The 27,889-nt window shown below is 43.0% G+C and overlaps 1 protein-coding gene and 1 non-coding gene across 3 annotated transcripts in view; one reads left to right on the plus strand and one right to left on the minus strand.

The window, feature by feature from the left end:
• The first annotated feature begins 13,524 nt into the window (after positions 1–13,524).
• The window catches only part of KDM7A (lysine demethylase 7A), a 96,976-nt gene continuing 82,611 nt past the window's right edge, over positions 13,525–27,889 (plus strand). The window contains exon 1 of one of the 2 annotated variants that reach the window (XM_002751936.6): positions 13,525–13,824. In XM_002751936.6, the coding sequence (XP_002751982.1) occupies positions 13,631–13,824 (194 nt within the window). In that variant the 5' untranslated portion in view covers positions 13,525–13,630. Of the gene's footprint in view, positions 13,825–14,219; positions 14,507–27,889 lie in introns of those variants that run through there. The other variant, XM_078343635.1, reaches the window with a different exon arrangement.
• LOC118143984 (small nucleolar RNA Z39) lies at positions 17,366–17,425 on the minus strand. The gene has a single exon (XR_004728457.1). It is a non-coding gene; the product is annotated as a small nucleolar RNA Z39 (small nucleolar RNA).

The raw sequence follows: 27,889 nt of genomic DNA on the forward strand, positions 1-27,889 counted from the left end.
TCTCTATTATATTGTCTCTGATCCCACTGCCAACACAGCTTTTTCTGCAGTGTCATCTGGTTTTACAATTTCCTTTGGACAATGGGCTTTTTTTTTTCATTTTTGTGACAGACTCACCCTTCTCCATGCATCCGCCCCTTGGTCTGATTCTCCAGCCCCACCTGCCTCCACGTCTCCCATACTTTGATACTTCCTTTGGCCTCATTCAATAACTTGGTCTAATTTTTTTTTTTGGACAGTCTCTCACTCTATTGCCCAGGCTGGAGTGCATTGGCACAATCTTGGTTGACTGCAACCTCCACCTCCCAGGTTAAAGCGATTCTCCTGCCTCAGCCTCTGGAGTAGCTGAGATTACAGGCGCTTACCACTATACCCTGCTAATTTTTGTATTTTTAGTAGAGACAAGGTTTCACCATGTTGGCCAGGCTGGTATCAAACTCCTGACCTCATGATTTGCCTGCCTTGGCCTCGCAAAGTGCTGGAATTGCAGGTGTGAGCCACTATAACTGGACTGGTTTAATATCAAATGGAGAACTTTTCTAGTCTGCCCAATCCTGCTACAAATAAGTGGGTCAAATCAATATGCAATCACATGTCCATCTTTTTCGGTAGAGATTATTTTCTAGCTCAAAGACGTCCACTAATAAGAGAGATGGAAACAAAAGAGAAATGGAGCAATTTTGCTTTATCATCTGTCGGTATCACACCATCTGCCCCAAGCATCATGCCTACACCTCTCTTGTTCTTTCTTCTCTTTCTAAATATAGATGAAAGAGTCCTTTTAGTTGTCCTTCACTTATTTTGGCAAGGCCTGGCTCATCCTAGGCTTTCATCTTCCTGACACCTTTTCTACAAGTCTGTGCTGCAATTCCATATTTGTTCTTGATAGAATGTCCTTTTCTCTAAGTCCTCTAAAAACCTTGGCTCTTCAGAACTCCCTGTGTACTTCATGCTTAACTCTATGCTCACCATCTTACTAATTACTTTCTTACAAGCAGGAATAATTTTTGCTTTTCATCCTTCCCTCCCTTCCTTCTTCCTTTATTTATTTATTTTTTTTTTGGGGAGGTGGAGTCTCACTCTGTTGCCAGGCTGGAGTGCGGTGGTGCAATCTCAGCTCACTGCAACCTCCACCTCCTGGGTTCAAGCGATTCTCCTGCCTCAGCCTCCTGAGTAGCTGGGACTACAGGCACGCACCACCACACCCAGCTAATTTTTGTATTTTTAGTAGAGACAGGGTTTCAGCATGTTGGCTAGGATGGTCTTGATCTCTTGACCTCGTGATCCACCTGCCTTGGCCTCCCAAAGTGCTGGGATTATAGGCATGAGCCACTGCACCTGGCCTCTCTCTCTTTCTTTCCCTCCCTTCTCTCCTCCCTCCCTCCCTCCCTCCCTCCCTCCTTCCTTCCTTCCTTCTCTCTTTCTCTCCTCTTCTCTGATGGAGTGCCATTCTGTCGCCCAGACTGGAGTACAGTGATGCAATCTCAGCTCACTGCAAACTCCACCTCCCAGGTTCAGGGTATTCTTGTGCCTCAGCCTCCTGAGTAGCTGGGACTACAGATGCCTGCCACCATGCCTGGTTAATTTTTGTATTTTTAGTGGAGATGGAGTTTCATCATGTTGGCCAGGATGGTCTTGGATTCCTGACCTCAAGTGATCTGCCATGCCTTTTATTTTTTCCATGGCATTCGGCATAGTGCCCTACCTTAAACAGGCCTCCATAAAATCCTATGAATACAGCTTTTTTTTGTTACTACATGATAAAGTTGTCCTTTTCAATACACTTTTAAAACATCTTTAAAGCTATTCTTTCTCAAATATATGGGAATACCAACTTCTTTTTCATAACTACCCCGAATAATAGGGCTGACTATATATTAATGATGATTTTGAAGTACTTAAGCAAAAGATAGTTGGGAATTCTGAACTCTATCTCCTATGATGAAGAAATATATTAATATTTAGTGGTATTTTACAGCTTTTGTGAAAATTAGAAAATAAAGTTAAAACTTTGAATTCCTTTTGGTTTAATCTCTTAATTAGAACCTATAAAGGAATAAATCTGTGAGACAATAAAATGAAGAGATAGGACTCACAATTTAATTAAATCTATAGATTTATTAGGCCATAATTAGTTATCCATGGGTAAAAAGGTTTATAAGACATATATGAGGATTTGAAAGACAATGCACAGTATCTGAAGTTATTACAAATATATTTAGTGCTGCAATTTTCAAGTCACAAAAGAATTACTTGGCTAGGCACAGTGGCTCATGTGTGTAATCCCAGCACTTTCTGAAGCTGAGGCAGGAGGATTGCTTGAGGCCAATAGTTCAAGACCAGCCTGGACAACACAGGGAGACCCCCGTCTCTACCAAAAATAAATAAATAAATATAGCTGAGCATGGTGGTGTAAGCCTGTAGTTCCAGCTACTCTGGAGGCTGTGGTTGGAGGATCACACCACTGTACCCAAGCCTGAGGAACAGAGCAAGACCTTGTCTCTAAAATAAAAAAAAAAGAATTATTCATCATTTAGATTCAATTTGAAAGGAGTCTTTGCATTTTAAAAATATTGGCCAGGTGCAGTGGTTGATGCCTATAGTCCCAGCACTTTCGGAGGCCGAGGCAGGTGGATCACCTGAGGTTGAGAGTTTGAGACCTGCCTGGCCAACATGGCGAAACCCCATCTCCTACTAGAAATACAAATATTATTTGGGTGTGGTGGCACATGGCTGTAATCCCAGCTACTTGGGAGGCTGAGGCAGGAGAATCACTTGAACCCAGAAGGTGGAGGTTGCAGTGAGCCGAGGCACCACCACACTCTAGCCTGGGTGATACAGTGAGACTCTGTCTCAAAAAGAAAATTGTTAATTCATCATTAGGAGTGACTGTTGACTGCCATCAGTCAGAACCAGGGATGAATCACCCCTGAAATAAAAATGGAAAAAAAAATTATTAGAACATGCACATAATTCTCCATTACAGTATTTATCAACTTTTACTTTATGCTTATAAAAGTGCGAAACACACTACTTTCAGTGCTTAATAAATGTCTGTAATTGTTGATATACTAGTCTCTCATTCAATCCCCTTTAAAGATACAGGTCTCAGCCTTATTTATCGATAAGTACTACCTTAATGATTTTATGTTTGCCTCTTATAATGTGAAAAACGAAACACCTACCATTAAAAAAAATCAACACAAAAATCTATTTGAGTTGGGAGTAAACTTTTCTTACATTTCTTGGAAGGTAAAATTGTTCCCATTTCATAAATGGGGGTGGTGAAGGGCATATAATTTATTTCATTGTTTCATCCTTTAGGATAAAACATGCTCTGATCAGCCCCAGTCTGGGTGAGGTGTCCCTCCTCCATGCAGCTGCAGCTCTTTGTGTTTTTCTCCACCACAGGACCGAGTACATTAGGTTGCAATTTCATATTTAATTGTCTATCTTTTTTACAGAATGGGAACCCTTAGAGGACAGAGAATGTGTCTTTGATCCCTGTGTGCTTAGCAACTATCATGTTTATAGTGGACAGTGATCAGAAATGAATGGATGAGTGAATGCATTTTACTTTTAAATGTAGCCAAACCCTCAGGCTAATAACAGATACACACACACACACACACACACACACACACACACACGCACAGAGAGAGAGAGAGAGAGAGAGAGAGAGAGAGAGAGAGAGAAAGAGAGAGAGAGAGAGAGAGAGGCATATTTCTTTGGATTTAACCATTATTAACAACATGTTATTTACCCCACCAGGATTTTTCTTTTTTTTTTTTTGAGACAGAGTCTTGCTCTGTCACCCAGGCTGGAATGCAGTGGCACAATCTTGGCTCACTACAACCTCCGCCACCCAGGTTCAAACAATTCTCCTGCCTCAGCCTCCTGAGTAGCTGGGATTACAGGTGTGTGCCATCACACCCGGCTAATTTTTGTATTTGTAGTAGAGATGGGGTTTCAACATGTTGGTCAGGCTGGTCTTGAACTCCTGACCTCGAGATCTGCTCGCCTCAGCCTCCCAAAGTGCTCAGATTGCAGGTGTGAGCCACTGTACCTGGCCTCCCACCAGGAATATCCCAAGCTACACTACATTGCCAGAGAATTCAAAATGGGAAGCCATGACTAGGACCCACATAACTATTTTTCAGTAACTGAGCTGGCATTTGAAACACAGAGAGTTTGTAGATAATGTATGGAACGGTGTTTTGACGATGAAGGCAATATAGATATTCAAAGCATTTATGACCATAGGATAGCTCTAAGCTTTAGGTCCCTAACAGGTGAAACCTAAAAAAATGGAATATTCTTTATTTTTAGAACAGTTTTACATTTACAGAAAAGTTAAGAAGATAGTGCAGAGTCTGCAATGGACGTATCCAGTTGCCCCATTATTAATAGCTTACATTAGTCTGATATATTATTTGTTATAATTAATAAACTGATATTGATACATGTTCATAACTAAAGCCCATAATTTATTTGGATTCTCTTAGTTGTAACGTAATGTCCATTCTTTTTTCCAGCGTCCCATCTAGGACACCACATCACATTTGCCATGTCTCCTTAGGTGATTCTTGGCTGTGACAATTTCTCAGATTTTTCTTGTTTTTCATGACCTTGATAGTTTGAGGAATACTGATTGGATATTTTGTAGAATGTTCCTCTATGGAAATTTGTCCAGGGTTTTTTTCATGGATAGACTGGGGTAAATGTGGAACTTTTTATAAGAAGACAGTGGTTCTCAGATTTTTTTCTACTTCCACACTGATCACCTGTGCAACATACTCCTATGAGTAGCATGTCTCATTAGATTAGGGATAGAGGGATGAGGGCACAGCTTTCAGAGGATTTAGGAGACTCTCTGGGTGTATATATATTAGTCTAAAAAAGTACCCTTTCCATCCCCATTTATAAGAACCAGTCAGGCATGGTGGCACACACCTGTATTCCCAGCACTTTGGGAAGCTGAGGCAGGTGGATCACTTGAGGTTAGGGGTCTGAGACCAGCCTGGCCAACATGGTGAAACTCCGTCTCTATTTAAAATACAAAAATTAGCCAGGTGTGGTGGCGGGCACCTGTAGTCCCAGCTACTTGGGAGGCTGAAGCAGTAGAATCACTTGAATCTGGGAGGTGGAGGTTGCAGTGAGCCAAGATCGCGCCACTGCACTCCAGCCTAGGTGACAGAGTGAGACTCCATTAAAAACAACAACAACAACAACAACACATTTTACATCTTTATTTCATAATCCATTTGGGTTATACAACTTAACAAAATAGTGGCCCCATAACATTTTGATCTCTGGAAGATGTGCAACTCTAGAAGATATTATAACAAGAGCATAAACTATTGAGATTTCTGGCCAGACTCAAGAAAAAAAATCTATATTTTGAAACTATTATGAAAAATTTCAAATAGTGCAATAAACACCCATAGACACATAATTATCTAGATTTAACAATTGTGAACACTATTGTATTAGCTTCATTCATCTTTCTCCTCATCCCCTTTTTGCTGAATCTTTTAAAGCAAGTGCTGACATCATGTTTTACCTTTAAAAACTTCAACATGAGTCTTTTAAAAAGACATTCTACGAACCATGGTAATGTATCATGCCAAAGAAAAATAGTATTTCCTCAATATCACCTAACATCCAGATTTCAAAAATTATCCCTCAAACTGTCTTTTATAGCTGATGTTTTAGAATCAGGAGCCATCAAGCTTCATGAATTGTATTATTTAGTTATGTTTCTTAAGACTTTTATATAGAAGAACGTTCCTCCCCTCTCCTGCCTTCTCTCTCTCTCTCTCTCTCTCGACAGGATCTTGCTCTGTTGCCCAGGCTGGAGTGCATTGTCATGATCTTGGCTCATTCTGTTTTTTTTGTTTTTGTTTTTTGACTGAGTCTTGCTCTGTGGCCCCATCTGGAGTGTAGTGGTGCAATCTCAGCTCACTGTGCAATCTCCACCTCCCGAGTTCAAGAGATTCTCCTACCTCAGCCTCCCTGAGTAGCTGGGACTACAGGCATGCACCACTACATCCGGCTAATTTTTGTATTTTTTTTTGAGACGGAGTTTTGCTCTTGTTACCCAGGCTGGAGTGCAATGGCGCAATCTCGGCTCACTGCAACCTCCGCCTCCTGGGTTCAGGCAATTCTCCTGCCTCAGCCTCCCCAGTAGCTGGGATTACAGGCACGGGCCACCATGCCCAGCTAATTTTTTGTATTTTTAGTAGAGACGGGGTTTCACCATGTTGACCAGGATGGTCTCGATCTCTTGACCTCGTGATCCACCCGCCTTGGCCTCCCAAAGTGCTGGGATTACAGGCTTGGGCCACTGCACCTGGCCTAATTTTTGTATTTTTAGTAGAGATGGGGATTCAGTGTGTTGGCCAGGCTGATCTCAATCTCCTGACCTCATGATCTACCTGCTTGGTCTCCCAAAGTACTGGTATTATAGGCATGAGCCACCATGCCAGGCCAGCTCATTCCAGCTTTGACCTCCCAGGCTTGATTCGCCTGCCCCTGCCTCCTGAGTAGCTGGGACTACAAGTGCCTGCCACCACGTCTGGCTAATTTTTATTTTTTGAAGAGATGGGGTTTTGCCATGTTGCCCAGGCTACTCTTTTAAATTGCATTTTAGGTTTTGGGGTACATGTGAAGGACATGCAAGATTGTTGCATAGGTACACACATGGCAGTGTGATTTGCTGCCTTCCTCCCCATCACCTATATCTGGCATTTCTCCCCATGCTATCTCTCCCCAACTCCCCGCCCCCTGCTGTTCCTTCTCTATTTCCCCCCAACAGACCCCAGTGTGTGATGCTCCCCTCCCTGTGTCCATGTGTTCTCATTGTTCAGCACCCACCTATGAGTGAGAACATGCGGTGTTTGATTTTCTGTTCTTGTGTCAGTTTGCTGAGAATGATGGTTTCCAGGTTCATCCATGTCCCTACAAAGGACACGAACTCATTGTTTTTGGTGGCTGCATAATATTCCATGGTGTATGTGTGCCACATTTTCCCTGTCCAGTCTATCATTGATGAGCATTTGGGTTGGTTCCAGGTCTTTGTTATTGTAAACTGTGCTGCAATGAACATTCGTGTGCATGTGTCCTTATAATAGAATGATTTATAATCCTTTGGATATATACCCAGTAATGGGATTGCTGGGTCAAATGGAATTTCTATTTCTAGGTCCTTGAGGAATCGCCACAGTCTTCCACAATGGTTGAACTAATTTACACTCCCACCAACAGTGTAAAAGTGTTCCTATTTCTCTACATCCTCTCTAGCATCTGTTGTCTCCAGATTTTTTAATGATCACCATTCTAATTGGCGTGAGATGGTATCTCAATGTAGTTTTGATTTGCATTTCTCTAATGACCAGTGATGATAAGCATTTTTTCATATGTTTGTTGGCTTCATGTATGTCTTCTTTTTTTTTTTTTTTTTTTTAAATGACAACTTTTAAAAGAAACGAAGCTAGTGGTTTTGTGGAATGTTTCACATTTTGGATTAGTCTTATTTCCTTGTAGTATCATACAACTTGTTGCTCTATCTCCTGAATTTTCCAACTGGACATTAAGTCTTAAGGTTTAATTACATTCAGGTTAAACTTTTTTGGCAAGGATACTTCCTAAGGGATACTATGTACTTTATATTGTATCCTTTGTAATGCCTGGCTACATTGTGATTCATTGTCCTTACTGAGGTCATTTATCTGCTTTGCTTTTGTTTATACTTTCTCACCACTTTCATTAACATTTAGGCTTTGAATGTGTTCAACATGACAGTCCTCCTTTAATAACATCTTAACCTCGGGCTGTCAGTTTAGAATCTCCCCAGCTCCTGTTCTAGAAGCAAAAAAAAAAAAATTGGGCTGTGAATAAAGCTGCTGAACTCGTGTGTTGGGTCCTGCATCCCCTACTGGGATCCGCTTTTCTTCCTTCCAGCACTATGATACATTCCTTCAAGATCTACTCCCCACAGCGAGTCTTTTCCACCCAGACATCATCTTTTTCCCTTCAGCTCAGTAAAATTAAAATTGCCCTGTCTTCCTACCACAACTTTAGCCAGGCTAGTTAATTTGTGTAGTTAATTCCTGTTTTGTTAATCTGATGAACAGGTTATAGGGAGGATCAAGTCATGTCAAGTGCTATGTAAGAACAAATCACTCTCATTTAATGCATGTCAATGGTTTAATGTAGCATTCCCAAAATATGTAATTTTTTTTTCTTTATTTATTTTTTTTGAGATGGAGTCTTGCTCTGTTGCCCAGGCTAGCGTGCAACGGCACGATCTCGGCTCACTGCAACTCCTGTCTCCCAATTCAAGCGATTCTCCTATCTCAGCCTCCTGAGTAGCTGGGATTATAGGCACCTGCTATCATGCCCAGCTAAATTTTGGATTTTTGTAGAGACAGGGTTTCACCATGTTGGCCAGGTTGGTCTTGAACTCCTGACTTCAGGTGATCTGTGTGCCTCAGCCTCCCAAAGTGCTGGGATTACAGGCCTGAGCCACTACACCTAGACAGTATGTTTGTTTTCTAAGGAAGAGAATAGCAGATGCAGTTGTGGGGATAGACCAGTATCATTACTAGTAGGAAGGAGAATTGTTAGTTTGGAGGAAACCATTCCTTGTCGGAGAAATGAGGTTATATGAAGAAGCGGAGTGTTAAAAACAAACAGAACAGCCTAGATGTGATATGAAAATTAAGGGAGAGCTGTCAGTATTGGAGAAACCACAAAGGAGAAAGGGAGAGGGAGTCCCACAGTCATTGTCAACTGATGCTGGCATGGAGCTGGGTGCCTTTCTTCAAGATATTTTTCCTTTTGTAATTCTATCCTCCCTTGTTTTTGAGACAATATTCTCCTGGTCTTCTCTCCTAACTCTTCAGCTGCTCTTCATAATAGAGCTGTCCTATTATTATTAATGAACAAGTAGCAAAATAATTATTCATAATTACAGTTAGTAGCTACATGGCTTATCATATGCTAAGAATTGTGCACAGTATGTTATCTTAATGTGCCCAGCCCTGTAAAGCAGATATGCTTACCATTCCCATTAAAATGAGAAAACTAAAATCCAAGTGTTAATAAGTTGTCACAGAGGTAGTAGGTTGTGACTCTAAAATCATGAGCTTAATTACAACGTATGGGCCTTGCCACTAAAATGTTGGCATTATACAGAGTTCTAGCCTTAATCCCTTCCTTCCCCAAATCAAATCTTAGTGTTTACAATTTTACAGACTTGTGTGCTTTACAGTGTGTTTATTCTTTGCCGATCTCTTCATGTACTTTTAAAACTAATGGTATTTCCAAACTGGAGATTAATTAAATAGACTGGGCAGAAATGCACAGTATTCTCCCCAAATCCTATCAGATGGCGTGTAATCTTGATTTGTCCAATTTTTGATAGCACTGGAGCATTTGATTAAGATAGTGTCTGCCAAGCTTCTTAACACTGAAAAGTTACACTAGTTCCCTTTGTAATTAATCAGAATTTTGTTGGGAGAGCCTTTAAAGTATGAAAATATTCCAGTGCTTATCAAACTTTCAATTAACGTATTTCTTTACAGTGGTATAGTTTCCTATGTTATTCAATGGGTTTTAATCCATGATTGTTTTGTTTAATGTTGAAGTACAAATTGTCTCTGATTTGGATGGTGTCCTTTAGACATGCCTCATTATTCTTTGAGCATGTCCTTATTTTCTGGTACTACAAGAAGCTCCAGGCTCATCCTGTACCTTCTCTTCTCCAGTCCTGGAATCAACTATTTTGCCAAGAAGAAAAATGAAGTGGAGAATGGTTTTAGAAGCTAAGACCTGGGCTAAATGTTCTCATTGTTTTGTGCTGTCACTACTCCCAGGTCTTCTCAATGGAGAGAGTATGTATGTACATATACACTTATTATCTATTTCTACAAAGAGTGATAGATTGATACCTCCATTACCAGTCCACCACAAAAGTTTTCTCTTTTCTTATTTGTAATTCTCTTCCTGAACAGTGAGAAACCTGGCTCCCATTTTCCTTAAAATATTGCCAGTCAGGTGTTGCATAATGACATTTCCATCAATGATGGACTGCATATTATGATGGTGCCCCATAATATATTTTTATTCTCCCTTTTCAAAGAAACACAATTTCTTACCATTGTTATAAATGCCTATGTATTCAGCACAGTAACATGCTCTACAGGGTTGTAGCCTAGGAGTGATGGGCTACATCATCTAGCCTAGGTGTATAGCTAGCTATACCAAACAGGGGTGTGCAAGTACACTCTATGGTGTTTGCACAACAATGAAATTGACTAATGATGCATTTCTCAGATCGACCTCTGTTGTTAAGCAACACGACTGTATTTCATCAGTCTTCTTGTACATATCTGTACCAGTTTGTTCTTGTGTTGCTATAAAGAAATATCTAAGGCTGGGTGCAGTGGCACACAAGTGTAATCCCAGCACTTTGGGAGGCTGAAGTGGGTGGATCACCTGAGGTCAGGAATTCGAGACCAGCCTAGCCAACACGGTGAAACCTTGTTTCTACTAAAAATACAAAAATTAGCTGGGCATGGTGGCAGGCACCTATAATCCCAGCTACTCAGGAGGCTGAGGCATGAGAATCACTTGAACCTGGGAGGTGGAGGTTGCAGTGAGCCGAGATCGCACCATTGCACTCCAGCCTGGGTGACAGAGCAAGAATCTGTCTTTAAAAAAAAAAAAAAAAAAAGCAAAGAAAAATCAAAGACTGCAATTTGTAAAGAAAAGAGGTTTAATTGGTTCATGGAAGGCAGGCTGTACAGGAAGCATGATGCTTGCATCTGCTTGGCTTCTGGGGAGGCCTCAGGAAAGGTACAATCATGGCTGAAGACAAACTGCATCACATGGCTAGAGCAGGAGCGAGAGGGAAGAGGTGCCGCATACTTTTAAATGACCAGATTGAGAGCTCACTCGTTATCACGGGGACAATACCAAGCAGATAGTACTAAACCATTCATGAGAAATCCACCCCCATGATCCAGTCAGCACCCACCAGGCCCCACCTCCAAAACTGGGGATTACAATTCAACATAAGATTTGGGTGGGGACACAGATCCAAATCATAATGATAACCAATCTCTCATTGTTGCTGCTGCCTCCTTCTCTGCTTGGCTGCCTTCTTCATACCCCTGCCTACCCACTCCATGTTAAAATCCCAAGGCCAGGTGGCCCCAGAGGACACCCTATGCCAAACTGATTTGGTACCCTTTAACCAGATTTCAACAAGACAGCTTTGCTTGCCTTCTCTTCTCTGCTGTACTGTCCCGACAACACACACCTTCTACAAAGCACATTTAAAAAATACATCGTCTTGGCTGGGCATGGTTGCTCATGCCTGTAATTCCAGCACTTTGGGAGGCCGAGGCGGGTGGATCATGAGGTCAGGATATCGAGACCATCCTGGCCATGAAACCCTGTCTCTACTAAAATACAAAAAATTAGCCAGGTGTGGTGGCACGCGCCTGTAGTCCCAACTACTCAGGAGGCTGAGGCAGGGGAATTGCTTGAATCCGGGAGATGGAGGTTGCAGTGAGCTGAGATCGTGCCACTGCACTCCAACCTGGCTAAAGAGCAAGACTCCATCTCAAAACAAAACAACAACAGCGTCTTTTTGCTCCTTATAAAACCTCTGTGAGGTAATGAAGGTATAATTTTTCTTTCAACAGATCATCAGGGATCTAGTGGAGGAGAAATGGAGTAACTGGACTGAGGTCACACAGCTTATAGAAAGCAGGACTTGAGTGCATGACTCTTTCCACTCCAGCAATATGTGATGCCTATGCCAAAATTACAGTAACTTTTTCTCCAGTAATAGTATGTTTCAAACTTATTCAGTGGTGATAGGCTATGATTTCCAGCCCTTCCTTTTCCTGCTATATATGTGCCAAACAGTGGTGTGGTGGAAAAACGAATGGTTGCACAATTGAGAAACTTCAACACTTCAGGTAGAGCTCTAATCTATGAGACTTCAGGCAAGTTACTAGCTTCCCTCAACTATAAAAAGATTAGGCAGGACGCCTATAATCCCAACACTTTGTGAGGCGGGCCTGAGACTCCTTTGTCAGGAGTCTGAGACCAGCCTGGCCAACATGGTGAAACTCCTCTACTGAAAATACAAAAATTAGCCGGGTGTGGTGGCACACGCCTGTAATTCCAGCTACTTGGGAGGCTGAGGCAGGGTGATCCTTTGAACCCGGGAGGCGCAGGTTGTAGTGAGCCAAGGTCGCGGCATTGCACTCCAGCCCAGGCAACAAGAGTGAAACTCCAAAAAAAAAAAAAAAAAAAAAAAGATTTAGAATAGATCAGCGACTCTGCCTGGGGGTGGGTGACAGGACACCTCTTCCTCCCCTAACAAAAGTTACCTAGGAAGCTGTAAGGCTTTCCCCACTGATAGAAATGCCAGCAGAAATTCAGCTACAAATACTCAATTCAATAATCCTTAACATCCCTTCCAAGCCACATAGTTATGATTCTAAAGGAATGTTTCCTCTTATTTGTCTGCTGTTTTTATCCTTCACTTTATCATCTTACATTTGGCTCTCAATTTCACCCATACAAAAATTATTGATGGCCAATTATGTGCCAAGTACCCTGCACTCCACTTTTTGTGGTATCCCTCTTCCGAGAGAAGTCACTTAGAATTTTAACCCTGTCTTCCCAACTTGCGAATCGGAACGGTTTGGAGCTACGTCTTGTTATTTCTAAGCACGCCGGCTCTTCTCCATCCCTTTCTCCACCAACCCCATTTCAAGGTTGGTCCCTCCCAGAGGACGGTAGCGTTGGATTCCTCTCGGGGACAGTCCTCCCGCAACTAACAGTGGCCCCATCAACGCTCTGGTCTCCTCGCTGCTCGGTGGGAATTCGGGTGGGACGTTTTCCAAAGTTTAAGTGGATTCCACGGCACGTTCCTCCCCTCGAAAGACACAACCGGCTTGGCGTGTCAGCGAGGCTGGATCCACGCCGGGTGCGGGGCCGCAGCTCCGGTTCTCGTTGGGCGGCTGCGGAGGGCTGAGAGAGTACCCCAGCGAGGCGAGGCGACCCCGGCAGGAGGAGACTTCCCCGCTTGCCCTCCTCGGGACGGGGCGCTTCGTCTGCCCTTGTGCACTCCGCAGGAACTTCCTCGGCCTCGGCTCTCGCTCCGAAATAGCCGAGCCGGCTACTCGCACGCTCCCGCCGTCCTCCTCTGGCTGCGGCCGCACGCCCGCCGCCGCCGCCGCCACCGTTACCGCCACCACCGCGAGTGTCCTCACGGGGCCCCGGTTCCCTCCGCCTCCGCTGCCGCCGCCCGCGTGCCCTTCAACGGCTCCCTCCGCCGGGCCGCCGCGGAAGGGAGCGAGAAGCGCGCGCCGGCGCCAGAGACGTGCGCTAGACGCACGGCCCCGCGCCGAGCGCCGGAAGCAGCCGGGCCCGGGCCTCGCGCGTCGCGCGCGCCGCCTCCTCCCCCTCCACCAGCCGCCGCGGCCTCGCGCGCGCGCAGAGGTGCCGCCGCCGCGGCTGCTGCAGGAGGCGGCGCTGGCTGGCGGCTGCGCTCGCTCCAGTCGGCGAGCGAAGCAGCGAGCGAGCGTGTGTGTGTTTTTTAAAGATGGCCGGAGCGGCGGCGGCGGTGGCCGCGGGAGCAGCAGCTGGAGCCGCCGCGGCAGCCGTGTCGGTGGCGGCTCCGGGCCGGGCCTCGGCGCCCCCGCCGCCCCCGCCCGTATACTGTGTGTGCCGGCAGCCGTACGACGTGAACCGCTTCATGATCGAGTGCGATATCTGCAAGGACTGGTTCCACGGCAGGTAAATAAACCCCCTCCACCCCGCAGCCGCCGCCGCCGGCCACGGACCAACCGCCACCGCCGCCGCCGCCGGCGGCCGTCCGCGCCTCCCTCGGGCCCGGCCGCCGCGCCGCCGCGCCGCGCCCAGCGTCCAGGGGGCCCCGGCGCCAAGCCCCCGGGCCGGGCAGCGGTGCGTGCGGGGTCTCGGGCTCGCCGGGTGCCGAGCGGGCTCCAGAGGGGAGCCGGTGGGCTCGCCTGGCCCGGGCGAAGAGTCGCGACAACAAACAGGAACAAAGGGGGCCGGCGGAGAAGTTGGCAGGGGGAGCCCGGGGCGAGGGGACGCGGCCCGGCGGGCGCGGCGGGGGCGGCGGGCGGAGCGCCGGTCGGGCCATTAGCCTCTCGCCCGCCCGGGCCGCCGCCGCCCCGCCCCGCCGCGCCCGGGGCTCCGGCCCGGAGTCGCCGGCCACTCGGCCGGCCGCCGCGCCTGCCTTCCTTCCGGGCGGCGATGGGCTTGCCCGGGCTCTGCGTCTCTTCCGCGCCGCTAGTCCCCGTCGCGCACCCTTCCCCGTCTTTATGAAACTTCCTGGGGCTGTGGGACGGGGGCGGCGGCGGGCCCGGGAGGCGACCGCGCCAGTCGGGCTCGGCGGGTCTCCGCGGAGTAAACAGAGCAACAGATGAGGCACTCGCTCTCGGGGACTTGAAAGGTGCCGGGGGAGTTGGGGCTGGGCCCCCGGCGGGCGGCAGGTTGACCCGGGTCTCGGCCCTGGGCCCCCGCACACCCCGCGGTCGCTGGGGCTGGGGCATATGGAGTGGGCGGCGGGGCCCGAAGGGAACGCTTCTCCGGACCCCCTGGATCGCCCTAGCGCCGCGGCTCAAACTTTACAAAGAGTGCAGTTGCTGTCGCCTGACGACGGCGACACCGGGACCGCCCGCGGCTGTGCCCCGGGCGCCGGTGCCGGCGAACTTGAGTCCGCTCGGCGGACGCTGATGGGCCGGCTGGCTGCGGCGGCGGCGGACGCTACCCTCTGATTCAACCACCGCTGCGCTCCGGGTTTGACGTTTGAGAGCTCGGGCCGCCTCCGCAGCCAGGCCGCCGACTCGTGTGTTTTGTAATCAAAGTGTGAGGCTAATAAAGGGCGGCGCCACAGCCTCTTGACTCCGGCGTGGGAGGGATTCGCAGGCATTTAAACAAAGAAACTAGTTGGGGTTGGGCTCCGAAAGTCCTTATTTGGGTGTTGTGGCAAAGCCTGCGGTCACCTTTAGGTGAAGCCGGTTTCCCGGGCCCCGTTTGGTGTTGTCTCTTGGCGAGAGCACGCTCACGAGTAACAGCAGATATGGTGACTGTGATTGTAGGAAGTGTCTTTTGATTGACAGCAGGACATTTAAATACAGCCTCCGCTCCCCCCTCCTCAATTTTACAGAAACACTACACGACCAGGCCAGATGTCTTAGTCTCCCTCTACTGGTCCAGGGAGAGAAAACCATGTAAATCACAATGTTCTTTGCAGTGTTTAGTGCTAGGTATAGTTAAGTTTTACTTAATTTTCAAGTACAGTTTTACTTAATCAGTTTTCAGGCTAGCCGATTCTGACAACAAAAAACTAGACACAACAAATTATCACTTAAAAAAAAAGGCAGCGTCCTTGTTTCGTATAAAAATAATCTTTAGCAGTCTTGTATATTCAATTGTATTTCAACATCCTCTGTTTCCGTAACATATTGTACGTAACTAGAATAAAGATTATCTGAATATTTAGCTTCTATATAGAATAAAATCAGAATCCTTGGTGATTATGTAAATGCTTATTTTTTTCAAAGAACTATTTTTTGAAATTTGAGGCGGTTTAAGCTGCATAAGAAATTTGTCCCATTATGCAGTGGCAGATTTGATAGGCTACTAAATTTTAGACTGGAATTGTTTTTACCTTAATTTAGGTTACTTAACACTGTAACCATGAAAAGCCTCAGGTATTTGATGAAGAATTTTGTAATGCATTTAAGTATACACTTGTAAATAGGAGAATTAAAGAAATACAGAGGGCTTACAGGAAGGAGGGAGAGCAAGACTGAAACAAATATGCTCTCTCTGCTTTGACATATAAATTTGCATATGTCAAAGTTTAATTTTTTTGAATTATTATTTTTTATTTTTTTAAGTAAAAAAGTAGACGGGGTCTCGCTATGTTGTCCAGGCTGGAGTGCAGTGGCTATTCACAGGCACGATCCTACTACTGATCAGCACGGGAGTTTTGACCTGCTCCGTTTCCTACCTGGACCGGTTCACCCCTCCTTAGGCAACCTGGTGGTCTCCCGCTCCCTGGAGGTCACATATTGATGCCGAACTTAGTGCAGACATCCAATCGGCATAGCGCTTTACAGCCCAGAACTCCTGGGCTCAAGCTATCTTCCCACCTCAGCTTCCCGAGTAGCTGGGACCACAGGCACGCGCCACGGTGACCGGCAAAGTTTAAATTCTTAAGTACTGGTGATTGGTCTCTGTATGTTTTTCTCATGATCAATATGTAAGTTTAATTCTTAAGTACTGGTAATTTGGGCTCTGTATGTTTTTCTCGTATTTACTCTGATGTTTACCATGAAATGAGTGTTTTTTTTTTTTTTGAACACTCATAATTATCATAAGTAACATTTTGTATTATTAAATATCATTTGCTTCCATCATAATTGACCCTTAAAGGGCTAAGTTGTGTCTTTACCATGCTCAGATTTAATTGGACAAGAGGCAGTCCATCATCTGTAGAGGAAGGAGGAAGAAGTTGGATACAGAGAATTGCCATTGCCTGGATAATTTCTTGTTAACTTTATTTCTTCAAGTAGAAGGACTTTAAGTTGGGGAATTAGTAAATTTTGATATATATTATTTTTAGTTACTGTGCCTGGCGCTTCTAACATAAGGAAATCTGAAAAGTTGTTGCCCTCATTACTTGTGACAGAGAAGGAAGGCCTGTCCTTGATGCGTTTCTGTCAGGCTGTAGGATGGATGGAACCAGCTTCTTCCAGGTCTGAGGCTGTCAGGCTTTAGTTGCATCCTGAGTATGCAGGAATTCCCATCCGTCCATCTGCCTGAGCCTTTTTGGAAGTGAGAAGAGAACACTTGCCAGGCAGAGTACTGTGTATGATTGAACTCTAGGGGCAGTGAACTGAGGAATTAACAGGATTTTGCTGGGAATGTTCTGTCTAACCTAGAGATGGAGTTCTTTCTCCCTGAGTTCTTGGTGGACACAGTGAACATGTTTCTTGATAAGGCCCATTCCCTTATTTATCTCTAGGCTGGATGTCTTTCTATAATACTTTAATATCATCCTACGCAAAACTGCCTCAACTGCCCTAACTGAATTGTATTACAGTTTGTTTTCTTCCTGTTAAATGTAAACCCCATTGTTTAGTAGCCTTTAATCACATTTTTTAGTTGATAAAAGCAATATATTATAGAAAAGTTGGAAAGTACAGAAAAGTATAAAGGATATGCAAGTACTCATGTCTTCAGTGATTACCATTTTATTAATAACGTGGTATGTATTTACATCCTTTTAATTTAATTTTATTTCATCAGAAAGCATTTACAGTATCATGACATTCATCCTGATTTGCTTCATCACATGCATACATCCTTTTTAAAAAAACAAAACTGGAATTCTTTCTATGCATTCCACTGTTACCTTTTTTTTTTTATTAATGTATACTTTTTCCTATATCTTTAATGTTCTTTGAAAACATTTTTAGTGGCTAGTGTTTAATTTCATTTGAAAATAATTTTCCTGTTATTAGCTTGTTTACTACTTTTTCTTATGTTTACTAATGATGGTATGATTGACATTCTAAATAAATTATTGTGGGCATTAAGTTATTTCCTTAGAATAAATACAATGAGTTAATACATATAAAACACTCAGAAGAAGACCTGGCATGTACAATTTCTCAAGAAATTTCCTTGAACTAGTATTATTGGTCAAAGAGTATAGATGTTTTTAGGCTGCTTGTGCCTATTGCCAGACTGTCTCCCAGAAAGGTTATGCCAATTTATATTCTCACCAGCGCTTTCTAGTTCCCTGCATCCTCCCAATCTAAGGTAGTATTAACCAGCCCCTGCCAAAACAAACAAGAACTGCTAATCTGTAGATAAGTCAGTATTACCACCAAAAGACATACCCAAGCCTGTTCATGACAGGATTATTCATATTGTCCCTAAACTGTAACCTAAATGTTATCAACAGTAGATTGGATATATTGTAGTACAGTCATAAAATGGAATACCAAGCTGTAAAAAAGAATACACTGTGGATGCACACAACATGAATGGATCTCACACATATAAAGTTGAACACAGAAGCCTGGTACAAAAGAGCATACTGTTTGATTCTGTTTATGTGAAGTTCAAGTACAGGCATAATTAGGGCTAGGAGTCAGAATAGTGTTTACCTTTTTGGGGGGTATTGACTGACTTTCTGAGGTGCTGAACATATTATTTTTTTGAGACAAGAGTCTCACTCTGTTGCGCACTCACTGCAACCTCCGTCTCTTGGATTCAAACGATTCTCCTGCCTCACCTCCTGAGTAGCTGGGATTTCAGGCATGTGCTACCACACCTGGCTACTGTTTCATTTTATTTTTTATTTTTAGTAAAGACGGGGTTTCACCGTATTCACCAGGATGGTCTCGATCACCTGACCTTGTTATCCGCACACCTCGGCCTCCCAAAGTTCCGGGATTACAGGGGTGAGCCACTGTACCTGGCCATATTCTTTCTTGGGTGGTGGTTGTATGAATGTGTGCAGATAGAAAGATTTGTTGAGCTGCATGTGCACTGTAGTTTTTTGTTTTTAGGGGATGGGGGTCTCACTAGGTTGCCAACCCAGGCTGGTCTTGAACTCCCGGGCTCAAGCAATGCTCCTACCTCAGTCTCTCAAGTAGCTGGGATTATGGATGTTCCAGGCACCCTAAATATTTGCCAATTTATTAACTGACACAGTATTTTAAAATTTGTTTCTTAATTCTGTCTTGTATGAGATTCTTCTTATGTTTTGTCATTGAGTATGATGTTGATTTTTGCCAAGAGTCTGTAGTATACCAGGTGCTAGGAATATAGCAATGAATAAAACAAAGTCCTTGCTCTCTTGTGACTTATATTCTCAAAAGGAAAGAGAGGCAAATATATATGAGAAATAAATGATAAATGCTATGAAGAAAGATTGAGTTGAGGGTGAGAAAGAGATGTGGTGGTAATAATGCTACTTTCATATGGTGTAATTATAGAAGGTCTTGAGGAGACATTTGTGCACAAGGAAGAGACGGCCGGGCCAAAGGAAAAAGAAGTACAACAGCCTGAGGCTGGTCTATGCTGTCACGCTCTAGGAAGAGCAGTAACACCCGTGGAGTGAAGTGGTCAGGTCATTGATGGATGTTGTAGGCCAGGGTTAATATTTTGGATTTTATTCTGAGCAAATAGTTTGCACTGGGTGGAGGAGTAAATGAGTTGACAAAACCTTTTAATGGATTGCCCAGGCTGCTACATGGAGAACAGATTGGAGGAGGCCATGTGGCACATCACCTGAGGTCAGGAGTTCAAGACCAGCCTGGTCAACATGGTGAAACTCCGTCTCTACAAAAAATACAACAATTAGCTGGGCACAGTAGCACACACCTATAATCCCAGCTACTCAGGAGGCTGAGATGGCACAATTTTGGTTCACTGCAACCTCCACCTCCCAGGTTTAAGCGATTCTCCTGCCTCAGCCTCCCGAGTAGCTGGGACTATAGGCATGCACCACCATGCCCGGCTAATTTTTGTATTCTTAGTAGAGACGAGGTTTAATTATGTTGGCCAGGATGGCCTGGAACTACTGACCTTGTGATCCACCCACCTTGGCCTCTCAAAGTGTTGGGATTACAGGCGTGAGCCACCACACCTGGCCTTAGAGAGGATTTTATATATAGTATGGTGTAAGTCTGGTAAGGCCTGTCCCATTCTTGTAGTTTATTATATTTGTTTTCAGTGTTTTTCTGGCTATTCTTATAGATTTAATTTTCTATATGAACTTTAGTATCAGCTTGTCTAATTTCATTCAAAAGCATTGTTGGGATTTTTATTAGGATTACATTAAACTTATGAGAACTTATTTATTTATTTGTTTTAAGATGGAGTCTTGCTCTGTAGCCCAGGCTGCAGTGCAACCTCTGCCTCCTGGGTCCCGGTTCAAGCAATTTTCCTACCTCAACCTCCCAAGTAGCCGGGATTGCAGGCACAAGCCACTTTGCCCAGCTAAGTTTTGTATTTTTTAGTAGAGACAGAGTTTCACCATGTTGGCCAGTCTGGTCTTGAACTCCTGACCTCGTGATCCACCCACCTCAACAAAGTGCTAGGATTACAGGCGTGAGCTACTGTGCGCAGCCTGAGAACGGATAATTTCATAATCTTGAGTCTTTCTCTCTGAGAATAGTATTATCTCTTTATTTACATCCACTTTTGTGTCTTTCAGGTATGTTTTGATTTTTCTTTGTATAGATTTTACACATCTTAAGATTATTCCTAAGTATTTTTCTTTGTTAGTATTATAAATGGGATTTTTCTCTACCATTTGTTTCCTGTTGGTTATTGTTTGTGTATATGAAAACTATTGCTTTTTTAAATGTTACTTTTATATCCTACTACCTTACTGAAAAAATTGAGTTAGTTGTATTATCATTTAGGGAACTAATATATGATATGCAAATAGAGAATTTTACTACTACTTTGTTCATTCTTATGCCTCTGTTTGATTTCACTTATATAAGCACAGGCTCTAGTATAGTGTTGAATAGTGGTAGACAGTGGGTATGCTTGCTTTGTTCCTGATCTTAGTAAAAATGCCTCTAATATTTCCTCATTAAGAAAGATACTAGCTTTAGAACTAATTTGTCATATTAAAACAGTATTCCACTAGGTGCAGTGGCTCATGCCTGTAATCCTAGCACTTGGGGTGGCCAAGGTGGTTGGATGGCTTGAGTCCAGGAGTTTGAGACTAGCCTGGGCAATATAGTGAGCCCTGTCTCTACAAAAAATACAAAAATTAGCTGGACATGGTGGGGTGTGCCTGTAGTTGAAGCTACTTGGAAGGTTGAGGCGGGAGGATTGCTTGAGCTTTGGAGGTTGAGGCTGCAGTAAGCCATGATCCCACCAGTCTACTCCAGTATGAGCGAAACTCCGTCTCAAAAAAAAAAAAAAAAATGCCTCAAAGCACAAGAGCAGTGAGGCTGGTGTGATGCTGGCCATGCAGATATGCCAAAAAGAAACCATAAAGTGCTTCCATTAAGTGAAAAGTAAAAGTTCTTGATTTAAGGGGGGAAAAAAAACCAGTATGTTGGGTTGCTAAGATCTACAGTAAGAACAATTCTATCAGCCAGGTGTGGTGGCTCACACCTGTAATCCCAGCACTTTGGGAGGCTGAGGTGGGTGGATCACAAGAGAAGTTCAAGACCAGCCTGGACGAGATGCTGAAACCCTGTCTCTACTAAAAATACAAAAAAAAAAATTAGCTGGGTGTGGTGGTGCATGTCTGTAATCCCAGCTACTCGGGAGGCTGAGGCAGAGAATCACTTGCACCTGGGAGGTGGAAGTTGCGGTGAGCCAAGATCGCACCACAGCACTCCAGCCTGGGCGGCAGAGCGAAGACTCCATTTCAAAAAAAAAAAAATACAGAACCATTCTATCTATAAAATTGTGAAGGAGGCAAAAGAAATTGTTGCTAGTTTTGCTGCTGCACCTTAAACTGTAAAAGTTACAGCCACACTGTATGATAACTTTTATTACAGTACATTGTTGTAATGTTTTATTGTATTATCAGTTATTGCTGTTCATCTCTTACTGTGTGCCTCATTTAGAAGTTGAACTTTGTCATGGGTATGTATGTATAGGAAAAAACATGGTATATTTAGAGTTCAGTACTATCTGTAGTTTCAGGCATCCACTGGAGGTCTCAGATAAGGGGGGACACTACTGTATATGCACATTAATAGCTCTAAGGAAGAAGACTATATGATTCTCTCCACAGATGCTGAAGAAGCCTTCGATAAAATTCAACATCCATTCATGATAAAAAAAATACTTAAATTGAGGAATACTTTTTTTTTTTTTTGAGGCAGGAGTTTTGCTCTTGTTACCCAGGCTGGAGTGCAATGGCGAGATCTTGGCTCACTGCAATCTCCACCTCCTGGGTTCTGGCAATTCTCCTGCCTCAGCCTCCTGAGTAGCCGGGATTACAGGCACGCGCTACTATGCCCAGCTAATTTTTTGTATTTTTAGTAGAGACGGGGTTTCACCATGTTGACCAGGATGGTCTCGATCTCTTGACCTCGTGATCCACCCGCCTTGGCCTCCCAAAGTGCTGGGATTACAGGCTTCAGCCACCGCACCCGGCCTGAGGCCATTGTTAAGTAAAATAACAGTTACCTGAACGCAAGCATTGATACCATGACAGTTGATCTCATAACTCAGAGACTTGTGGGCAGGTAGTGTAAACAGTCTGGATACATGAATAGAGGGAAGATTGACATCCTGGATGGGATAGCGCAAGATTTCATCATGATGCTCAGGACGGCAGGCAGTTTAAAACTTAAGAATTGTATATTTCTGGAAGATTTCATTTAATATTTTTGGACCTTGGCTGACCACTGGTATCCGAAACCTTGGAAAGTGAAACCACAGATAAGAAGGGGACTACTGTAACATACTTTTTTTTTTGAGACGGAGTTTCGCTCTTGTTACCCAGGCTGGAGTGCAATGGTGCTATCTCGGCTCACCGCAACCTCCGCCTCCTGGGTTCAGGAAATTCTCCTGCCTCAGCCTCCTGAGTAGCAGGGATTACAGGCACCCACCACCATGCCCAGCTAATTTTTTGTATTTTTAGTAGAGACGGGGTTTCACCATGTGTAACATACTTTTAAGTGTAGCTTATCATTAGCTACTGTGAAGAATCAGCCTAGTGGGAAAACAGCCTTAACTACTTGGTTTACTATTAGATCATTAAGTTGTGTCTTAAGGATGCTTTGTAGCTAAATTTAAAAATATTATTATGTATCTAAATTTAAAAAAATCACTGCCTCCAGTAGTTTTTAGAATAAAGCAAAATTGGTAATTATCAGTAACATAGTGTAGCAAACACTGAGCAGGCAAATGTATATAATAGGAGTCTCTAGAGCAGCAATGATCCAGGAATTTGCCGAAAGCAGCATTTTCTAACTTGTGTTTTGTGAACCCTAGGGATTTAAAGTATCCTGGGGTTCATTTATTTTAATTTGTCTTTTAAAAACATAGTGATTATTTTCCTTTTAAAATCGATTAGTTTGAGAGCCTCTGAAGGCCTATGAGCAATCATACATAGCATCGTTTGTGGAAATTAGTCACCTGATTGGTTTATCATTCAGTTGAGTGTTACCAGCCACCATGGTCTTCTTGACTTTAATTTTTTTTCAAAGAGAAAATATCAAACATATGCAGAAGTAGACTGAATATATCTTGTGCTTCCAGGTTCCATAAGCCTGCTTCACAGTGAGTATCAATTCACTGCCAGTTTCATTACTACCCCCTTACCTGGCTATTTTGAAGCAAATGTCTGACATCATATCATTATATCGATTCAGTATTTCAGCATGTAAATCTAAAAGATAAGGCCTCAGTTTTAAAAACCTGTAATACTTTTATTATAATTAAAAATAGTTAATTTCTTAATAACATCAATACCTAGTGTCCAGATTTCTAGTTCTCTCAAAAAGTCATAATTTTTTTTGAATCAAGATCTAAATAAGGTTCACACAGTGTGATTAGTTGCTATATCTTGTAAATTTCTTAGTATATACCAGTGATTCTCAATTTGATGAGATTTTGTCTCCCAGGGAACACTAGTCAATGTCTAGAGACATTTTTGATTTGGGAGTGGCAGAGTGGTTGCTACTGGCAGCTAGTAGGTAGAGGGCAGGGATGCTACTAAACATTCTGCACTGGTTAGCCCCCACAAGAAAGAATGATCTGGTCTGAAATCTCCATAGTGCTATTGTTGAGAAACTCTGATCCGTAGGTTTTTCTTTCAGGTCTTCCCTCCACCCCACCCGCCTTGCAAACGGTTTGTTGCACAAAGTGGTTGTTTATCCTGAAAATTTCCACGTTCCGGATTTTGCTGATTACATCCCTGCAGAATCTTTTAACATGCTCCTCTCTTTCCTATAAATTGGTAGTTGGCTCTAGAGAAGCTTGATCTGATTCAGGTCCCCCCAGACTCCCAAAAGTTTCATAGGAGAGTGCTGCAGCGTTCTGTCAGGAACCTAAGCAGAAGGCATAAAATGTCTGGTTGTTTCTCTTTTTGTCATGTTGGCTGCCAGTGATCAATGCCAGTATCTATTCATTCATTAGCAGTTGCAAAATGATACCTCTAGCATTATAATTATAAAATTTTATTACTGATAGTCATAAAATTCTTTTTTCATTTGTTACTTGTAATACTTATAGAAAGAGAAAATTTTCCGTTAGTCTTTGGTTACCTAGTTGTACAGTGTAGGAGAGGCAAAATTAACTGCTTGATTATTTTCCATTATCAGTAATTTTTTAAATGGTTTTGTTAGCATCCTCATTGATTAAAAGATGAGAACTATTATTTAAAGGAATATAATTTAATGTGTACTATTGAGCAATATAGAGAAGTAGAAAAGCAAATACATAAAAAGGTCCATGTCTCCTTTGACCATATAAACTGTCATTAAAAAAACAAACAAAAAACAGAACAAAACAAAAAAGATGTGGTAAGAGGGCCAGCCACTGTGCTTCACACCTATAATCCCAGTGCTTTATGAGACCGAGGAGGTGGAAGGACCACTTGAGGCCAGGAGTTTGAGACCAGCCTGGGAAACATAGCAAGACCCTCATCAATACAAAAAATAAATTAGCTGGTTGTGGTGGCATGTGCCTGTAGTTCCAGCTACTCAGGAAGCTGAGGCTTTTGAGTGCAGGAATTCGAGGCTGCAGTGACCTAAGATTGTGTGATCTTGCCACTGTACTCCAGCCTGGGGTGATAGAGCAAGACTGTGTCTTAAAAGGACCTGGCAAGAAATTCAAGCAATATAGAAAGGTTAAAAAAAGCAAAAATCTTACTCTTTTTTTATATAAAATATCCTGGATATCTCAGAGAGCTTGTCATATCATCATGTACAGATGTCTCATTTTTTTTTAATGGCTGTATAGAATTCCATTCTGTGGATTTACTATAATTTAACTGGTCCTCTCTTGATGACCGATTCTTCAGTTGGTTTCTCTTTTGTTCTTACTACTTAACAATGCTGCAGGATATATATTTGTGTGTGTATGTTTATCTTTGTTCTTGGTGAGCATTTTGAAACTGTTTTTATCTGTAGTCACATTTTAAAATTCATGTTCTGAAGGGACTGTTGATCAAAGACAAGTGTAAAGAACACTGATAATGAAATAGAAGTTTGAGCTTAAATATATTATAGAAATGTAAGATTCTTATGTACTGGGGCTGTAAGTTGCATTCATCTTAACACAAAAATCAGTGTCAGAGAAAATACAGTGATCTTATGTTCAATTTATATTTTGTTATGGGGAAGAGGGCTAAAACACTTTCAGAATGTTTTGTTAACATTCTCTTCTTTTATAATTTAGAAATGCAGTTTTTCCTTGAGCACAAAACACCCAACATGGAATTTCAAACACCCAACATGGACTTCTGTTTATCAGTTAGTAATCTTAACAGTTTGATGTGTGTAGTAAAATCATGAAGTTGTGAAAGCTGGGGGAACTTACACCATTGTAGATAATATGGTATTTTTAATGTGCAAAAGCTGTTGTCAAGTGAGTGTTCACTATTTCACAAAGAAACTGGAATGTGGTCCAGTGTAGACCTTTTGATTTATGCAGTATTCCTTAAAACTTTAATATTAATAAATATTTAAAAAGAAAATAAAATGGCCATGGAGATGTGATCTGAAGATATTTTCATTGTCTGGAATCCTACAGAATAGTTTTTTAAAAAATGAACAAAGGTCAGAACATGAAACAGTTTTGATAGCATTTTAACTGAGCTGATCAGTGATGGTATGGGACCACTGGTATCCTTGAAACAGGGGCTTTCTGGACAATTTCCATTAATTGCTTTGGAAACTTTCTGTGGTGACCACATGGGAGCTTTCCTCTGAAAGGTTGGGTTTGTGGGTTCATGGGTTTTTCCTCTTCTTTGTGAACTGCCAGAGTGCCTCCCCGTCACATTTGCTAAAATGTAGACATGTGGTTAGTCCTTTTTACTTTACTACGTTTTGAGGGAATCATGGGGTGTAAACTATATGCAGATTATAGGAATATTAGTCTTTTTACTGAATTTAACTTGTCACAGGTCTGATTCATATTTCACATTTTTCCTATTTCAGTACTTCTTTTTTTTTAAATTGCATTTAGGTTTTGGGGTACATGTGCAGAACATGCAAGATAGTTGCATAGGTACACACATGGCAGTGTGATTTGCTGCCTTCCTCCCCTTCACCCATATCTGGCATTTCTCCCCATGCTATCTCTCCCCAACTCCCCCCCGCCGCTGTCCCTCCCCTATTCCCCCAATAGACCCCAGTGTGTAGTGCTCCCCTCCCTGTGTCCATGTGTTCTCATTGTTCATCACCCGCCTATGAGTGAGAACATGCGGTATTTCATTTTCTGCTCTTGTGTCAGTTTGCTGAGAATGATGTTCCCCAGATGCATCCATGTCCCTACAAAGGACCCAAACTCATCGTTTTTGATTGCTGCATAATATTCCATGGTGTATATGTGCCACATTTTCCCAGTTCAGTCTATCATCGAAGGGCATTTGGGTTGGTTCCAGGTCTTTGCTATTGTAAACAGTGCTGCAATGAACATTAGTGTGCATGTGTCCTTATAGTAGAACGATTTATAGTCCTTTGGATATATACCCAGTAATGGGATTGCTGGGTCAAATGGAATTTCTGTTTCTAGGTCCTTGAGGAATAGCCACACCATCTTCCACAATGGTTGAACTAATTTACACTCCCACCAGCAGTGTAAAAGTGTTACTATTTCTCCATATCCTCTCTAGCATCTGTTGTCTCCAGATTTTTTAATAATCGCCATTCTAACTGGTGTGAGATGGTATTTCAATGTAGTTTTGATTTGCATCTCTCTAATGACCAGTGATGATGAGCATTTTTTCATAAGTTTGTTGGCCTCATGTATGTCTTCTTTTGTAAAGTGTCTGTTCATACCCTTTGCCCATTTTTGAATGGGCTTGTTTGTTTTTTTCTTGTAAATCTGTTTTAGTTCTTTGTAAATTCTGGATATCAGCCCTTTGTCAGATGGGTAAACTGCGAAAATTTTTTACCATTCTGTTGGTTGCCGATTCACTCTAATGACTGTTTCTTTTGCTGTGCAGAAGCTGTGGAGTTTGATTAGGTCCCATTAGCTGTGGAGTTTGATTAGGTTCCATAAGCTGTGGAGTTTGATTAGGTCCCATTTTCAGTACTTCTTTAAAGGCTAACTGTGTGTGCCTGATGTTTTGAGTCACTTTTTTTGTGCCAGCCTGTCCTTATATCAAAGGATCAAAGTTTTCTTTAGAGCCCATGGTGACTGGGTGAACTCAGTCCCTTCTGTTTGTTTCAGGGACCTCTTTCCTCATACCTGCTTTTCCAACCATCCAAATGTCAAGTTCTCAGTGCTGGACTCTACCCCCTTAATTTTTCTCTTCTTATCTTTGCCTTTGTGGGCATCCAGCCTGTGGTAGGGAGAGGTCATAACCCCAGTCTGAACCTAATTTCTCAGTTTTCTCATTCTTTACCCCTTATGCAATTGATTATCCTCTTAAAGCTCCAAAGTCTCACACCACTCTTTCTCAGATTCACTTGGGGCCACCCATCTCTTCAGGAATGTTACCACCTTGCTCCAGGGGAAGCACTCCTTGATTTACCGTTGTGCTACATCTTGATAACCCCATCATAAAACCAAAAAATCCTAAATAGAATTATTGTAAATCAGAGACCGTCTTATGCTTCTCTCTTGCGGGTCTGCACAGTGTTTTGTTTTGCAGCCG

This window comes from Callithrix jacchus, chromosome 11, assembly GCF_049354715.1.
Source record: "Callithrix jacchus isolate 240 chromosome 11, calJac240_pri, whole genome shotgun sequence".
NCBI lineage: Eukaryota > Metazoa > Chordata > Mammalia > Primates > Cebidae > Callithrix > Callithrix jacchus.